A 6,339-nucleotide genomic window follows, 5' to 3' on the forward strand; every position below is an offset into this window, starting at 1 on the left:
TACAGTCAGGCTGTCTATGTCTAATTGAGTTTGTGTCTTGAAACTAATAGCATGCCCACTTTATGCAAAGTCTTTTGTTCTCCATGAGCAAATATTTTTTCTAATTATCTGCATAACATGCACAAGGAGTGATAAAAGCACTGCAGGTAGTCACACAGAACATGGTGGGAGGGACTGGCGTGTAACTGGGATGGTACAAGTAATACAAAGTAAACACAGAAGGTTTACAGAATAAATACAAATATAAATATAGGCATCACTGAGAAATGACCTTTATTGCTAGCTGCAATTAAAGGCCAAATAGAGACACTTCCTATTAAACACAGCTTGTGAGGGGAAAAAAGCTCTTAGGCAGGGTGAGGGAAGTTTTCCATGGTCTGGTGGTTGTGTCCACATTTTTTCCACATACAGTCTACCAAAGCTGTGAGTATTTCTTATTAAACAAAGCCAATGTGAGAATACAGATAGTATTAAATGCTGGAAACCAGCACAAACTTCTAAGCTAACGCACTTTCCCTGGGCCTTCAAAATTGTAACTGGGGCAGAGGCCACTGTCACTGCTGTTCCCAGAAGTCCTTACATCAGCGCTGGCTCTCACACCGTGTGCAATCCCCCCTGCTGTAACACAACTAATGCTTCACACATGGTCACCCTTTTATCCTCTCCCTGGGGTGGGAAACATGTCCAGCAAGCACCTTAGTTTTTCAGGGATGTGTTGGGTGGAGTAGTTGGTTTGGGTTTAATTTGCTTTTGCTGTTGTTTTTTTGTTATTTTAGCTAAACTTACATACTTACCAAACTTGCGTGCTCACCTGTATGGGGAGGGCAAGGTCAAAGAATCGCTTCTGGTATTTGGGGCAGGCAACAGTGAGCTTTTCAGCTCATAATGACGTTTGTCCTGTAGTCCTTGACCAGCCTGAGAAGGTTGTGCCTGGCTTGGGGATCCTGGGCACTGTGTGCTGTAGAAGGAGAGATGAAGAAATCAGGGTTGCCCCCACAAAGTCATGCTGAGAGTGTAAGATTAACTGGGAGAAGTAAACTTTTGCAAGCAGCATTTTTAATGGCAAGGTAGGGAGTGAGAATGCAGGGCCTGTGGTGAGAGCTGATAATGCCACATGGGCTGAAAAATGAAAATGATAATGCAGAACAATTGAGAACCAGAAAGCAGAAGCTGCATTCCCTGCCTAGAACAGGTTTTGTAATTAGAATCAAGGGAAACCACAGAGGATCCCTGTGTACAACTCCAGGCGTTACAAAACACTGTCCTCCACTTAAATACAAATCTGTGTTTACAAAGTCCAGTTTTCAGTGTTCTGCACCCCAGATGAGTGCCCCTGCAGTTAGTGGAAGTGTGTGCAGGCCTGGTAGGTTGTGTGAATATCTGCAACTGCCTCGACACGACTAGTGTCTTTTGGAGAAATTCAGCATCATGGCTTAGTAGATGGAAAACTTTGGGTGTCCTGAGAGAGCTTTTTCCAGCTTGTGCATGCTGAACACTTGCCTGCTAGTACCAGAAAACTGAACCTAGTGTTGCTTGCTTGTTTTCTAGGTCGTACACTGCTGGTTCTCCTCTTGTCTGCAACGGTCTCTCTTCTGGGTGGGCTGATATTTGGGTACGAGCTGGGGATTATCTCCGGTGCACTGCTGCAGTTGCAGATAGACTTTGACCTCAGCTGCTTCAAGCAAGAAATTCTTGTGAGCGCCCTTCTTATCGGAGCTCTCCTTGCCTCTCTAGTTGGGGGGATCCTCATTGACCGCCATGGACGAAGGAGGGCAATCCTGGTCAGCAACTTGGTCCTGTTGGTTGGCAGCCTCATCCTCACATTAGCGAGGTCATTTATTGGACTGATCATTGGGCGCATGACCGTGGGCTTTGCCATCTCTGTCTCATCCATGGCCTGCTGTATCTATGTCTCGGAAATGGTGGCTGCTCATCAGCGAGGGCTGCTGGTGTCTCTCTATGAAGTGGGCATCACTGTAGGCATCCTGCTGTCCTATGCGTTGAATTACATCTTTGCAGATGTGGATGAGGGATGGAGATACATGTTTGGGCTGGCTATTGCCCCGACAGCCATGCAGTTCCTCAGCATCCTCTTTCTGCCAGTGAACCCTGTTAAATTAAACTCGTGGGACTCAGACTGTCAGAAGGGCCTCATTCAGTTGCAGAACATTGAGGACAGAGAGAAGGCAAAGCAGGAGCCCTATAAGGAGAAACATTACTCATTTCTTGACCTTTTCAGGACTAGAGACAACATGAGAAGGCGGACTCTGGTGGGTCTGGGACTGGTGCTCTTCCAGCAGTTCACTGGGCAGCCCAATGTGCTGGGCTATGCCTCTAAAATCTTCCACTCGGTGGGATTCCAGAGCAACTCCTCAGCAATCCTAGCCTCTGTTGGGCTGGGGGCAATAAAGGTGGTGGCCACACTTGTCGCAATGGCCTTTGCAGACAAGGCTGGCAGGAGAGTGCTACTGATGGCTGGCTGCGTGGTGATGGCCATCTCCGTCACCAGCATTGGCCTCACGAGCCGCATTGCTCCGCTGGCCATGGCCAGGGACTGCAAGGCAGCTGCAGACCCTAATGCATCCCACAGCCTCACCCAGCACCCCCTGACACCTGTATCCTCCCAGCCTGCTGTATCACCCATCCCACCAACACTGGGTGCTCTCAAAAGGCAGGCAGGCCCTGGTTTTGCTGCCACGAGGAGCCTTACAAAAGTTTTTACCAGTACTCAAAGCAGAGAGGCTGTTCCCAGTTCTTTCCTCACTCAGAAAAGAGGGTTGGTAGGCCAGTCGAGAAAAGAGCCAGTGGAAAGCACAGGTACTCCTTCTGGTGGTGCTCCCTGGACAGAACAATTGGTTTTAAATTGGATCACGCTGCTGAGCATGATGGCTTTCGTGAGTGCCTTCTCAATTGGATTTGGACCAAGTAAGTATGGTGTTTATATATCCTTGCACTAACCCAGAGAAAAAAAAAAAATAGGGTTGATCTTTACAGCCTGCTTGAAATGTTTATTATCCATCTGCTTTACCAGCTCAGTTGTCTGGGATCTGGAAATATGTCCCCTTCTGCCTACTGAATCATTTTCTAGCATTGTAGCTCTGTCAGCTATAGGGCTTGTGCAGTACTAGAATAACTTCCTTTTCCATGCTATTACTATCCTTGTAATGCCTTTTTTTTCCCCATCATGCTCATTGCAAAACCAGAGCATCCCACAAGCACTACCTAATCTTCCTAGCACCATGGTGAGAAGGAAGATAAAGGGCTGAGGATAGAGGGGCTTCTGCTGTGTGATGAAGACAGTCAGTTGCAGAACTGGAAGTGGAACCTCTTTGAAAGTTTCTCAGTATCAGTTGGTCTTTTTTCTGAAAGAATTATTTATTCATCAGGTGAGAACAGAGACTAGTTCTTGCTTCCAGGTGAGCTCTACTGTTTTCTGGCATTTGTTGCCTTGATGGGAGAAAATGTAAGTGAACAAGTCTCACGGGTTTGACAATGATACTATAAATTATTTCAAGCAAAATAACCCTGGTATATGAGAGTCTAAGACAGATATTGCTTTAGCTCTGGTTTTAGCCCAAGCGCAACATCATCTCCGTAATCCTACCCCTTTCTTATTTCTTTACAAAGAGCATCCTGGCAGCAGGTATGCCAGACCTTTTCTATCATGACTAACTCCCCTGCTTTCTCCTTTGCTCCCTGGACCTGTTCCCTGGTATTTCATTCCTCTCTGGAGTGCTGAATGTGGGAGTTTGGAGTGTGCTGCTGTGACCTGACACTGAGATCGATAAATGTTTGACACCAGCAGTGGGTGCTGGGTGACGCCAGAGTTTAAAACACCTTCTGAAATCTTCCTTGCCCATTTCCCAAATCAATTGCTTAACCCCCTACAACTGTCTTTCTGATCTCTCTAATCTGTGCAGTGACCTGGCTGGTTCTCAGTGAGATCTACCCTGCTGGGATAAGAGGAAGAGCCTTTGCCTTCTGTAACAGCTTTAACTGGGCTGCTAATTTACTGATCAGCCTCTCCTTCCTGGACCTTATTGGTAAGTGGGTGCCCCCCAACCCTCCAGCTCCCATAGCAGTTAGAGAAGGTGGCCACCACAAGCTGTTTGGAGATTAAATAGCATTGAACTCTGGGGACTTGACACTGGAATAGGTGTGACCCTGATGCCTCTGAGAGCAGAAAAACCAGGCACCAGCAACACTAGTCTGAGGTCTTCCACCACCCGTTTCATAAAGATCATCCAGTCCACTGGGCTGTACTGCAGTGTCAGGAAACCATGGAGTTTGCAGCTTTCATGCTGGTAGCTTTTTTTAGATGTTTCTTGCTAGCAGAGTTCTCGGCTGAAGCACTCAGTGGGCACTGCTGGGCCCTGGGGCTCAGCTGCCTTCTCTGGCCCCCTGTGATGCTGCTGGCAAAGCCTGGCGTGAACCATCCTTCTCCCTTGCTGATTCCTAGTCCAGGCCTTGCAGCTAAGGAGCTTCCCCACCCTTTTAGGGGCTTCTCAAAATAAGATGCCCCTGTCAGGCAACAGTGACCGCCTTGCAGTAAGCAACCAGCTTCCTTTGTATCCCATGAGGTCACCTGCATCCAATGGACCCTTCATGCACTTGAATCTCTCTGCAGATGCCATTGGTTTCTCTTGGATGTTTCTTCTCTACGGACTGATGGGAGCGATGGCTGTTATATTCATTTACCTTTTTGTTCCGGAAACAAAAGGACAATCCTTAGAGGAGATAGACCAGCAGTTCTCCAGGAAACGGTACGTGTGCTGTTGTACCAGAGTGAGTGCTGGCTTTGGGTGCTTCCCACCAGCAGTCCTTGAGGTCTATGGCACTGGGCAGCTCAGGGCTGTTGCAAAGTCTGGTCGATGATGCTGAGAAGATCTCAGGTTTGTGCAGGCCTATGGGATGGGATGCGAGAGCTGCAGCATGGTTTGTCAGCAGGTCACTGCCCTGAGCCTTGCGGCTGTGCTGCTGGGGGACACTAGTGACCCTAGGGAGGAAAGGAGCTAAAAAACAGGGCTTGTGGGCGAGGGGAGGAGAGCAGGACCAGAGCATGGCACAGGCAGGTCAGGACAGCAAGGTCCTTAGAGTGATCCTGGACTGATCCTTCTCCTCTGGGGCAGAGACATGCTGTAACACATGCCACTGGTTCTCACCTGGTAATGTCCATGCAAAATGAACTAGGAAAGATCAAGAGGTGTTTGTGAGATTCTGGTTGTGAAGGAGGTGGCAGGGCAAGCATCGCTGGAGCACAGGGAGGTTGTGCAGCTGCAAGGCCACGATGCCGAGGGGAGGGAGCACACAACCCTGGGTGTAAACTGCTGTAAGCTCCTGCCTATCTCCTGGCTCCCTGCGAGCAGCAGGGGCTGCAGCTGACCTTCATCATGTCCCGGCAGGGTGTGGGAAGGAAACGTGTTTAAGCAGAGACGTGGAAGAGGATCAAGCTGCCCCCACACCCAGTACCAGAGAGTGGAGCACGCCAGCAGCACATGAAACCAATGACACGGCTGCGGCATCGCCCTGAGGAGAGGAGCAAGCTTTGCCATCCGGACAGTTCTTTTCCATGGCCTTCATCTGGTGACCTCTGCTCAGAGACAGTTCTCACTGCAGTGCCTTAGATCTTGGGACATGCCAATAGCTGTCCTCTGGGTCCTTGGAGGATCATAGGTCCCAGGCAAGAAACATGTCATTCCTTTGGTATCTTTTTATTTTTCATGTTTTGTATCTCCTATCATTTCAGAGATTAATGGTTTTATATGCAGGAATTAAAGCACAGCTTTTGCTGACAATGTTTTCCATCCGTGCAGTCCATTTATAAGCAAAATGTATTATTTTCCAGTTCTTTGAAATGCTTGATGCTTTACAGACAGGACAGCAGCGCAGAAGAAATGCATCAAGCACTCAGAAGCATGAATTGATACTGTCACCCTTCGTAACACTATGTAGGAGCCTGGAATCTGAGATGGGAGCTAACGCAGATAAACACCCAGTTTCAGTGGAGGCAGAAGGAGTGCAGGCTCATGGGCTGCTATTCCCCACAGTGTCAAGGCCCAGCAATTCACCTGCCTCATCACCCAAGGTCCACGCTAAATAAGAGCACGCTTCACATGCGTGTTTGGTTGCTTGCTTTTGTACGTGGACTGCTTTGCATTCATGACCAGGTTTGCATGTACAAAAATGCATGCAATATTCTGGTACCTTCCACAAGTTTTCCACCTCTTACAATTATATGTTCCTTGATTAATTCACCCCTTCTCCTAACATATATAAATTATTAAAAAAAAAAAAACAAACCACCCCACTAACACCGCACTCCACAAACCTTATCAGAGA

General features: G+C 48.1%; 1 protein-coding gene across 1 annotated transcript; it reads left to right on the forward strand.

Annotated features, from left to right (window-relative positions):
- The first annotated feature begins 1,323 nt into the window (after positions 1–1,323).
- Positions 1,324–5,499, forward strand: SLC2A10 (solute carrier family 2 member 10). Its single transcript, XM_010163322.1, has 5 exons — positions 1,324–1,363; positions 1,549–2,925; positions 3,921–4,043; positions 4,628–4,763; positions 5,403–5,499. Exons 1-5 carry the CDS (start codon positions 1,324–1,326, stop codon positions 5,497–5,499), a joined length of 1,773 nt encoding a protein of 590 aa, XP_010161624.1.
- Positions 5,500–6,339: the final 840 nt, after the last annotated feature.

This window comes from Antrostomus carolinensis, unplaced genomic scaffold (assembly GCF_000700745.2).
Source record: "Antrostomus carolinensis isolate BGI_N321 unplaced genomic scaffold, ASM70074v2 scaffold45382, whole genome shotgun sequence".
In the NCBI taxonomy this organism is placed as follows: Eukaryota; Metazoa; Chordata; class Aves; order Caprimulgiformes; family Caprimulgidae; genus Antrostomus; species Antrostomus carolinensis.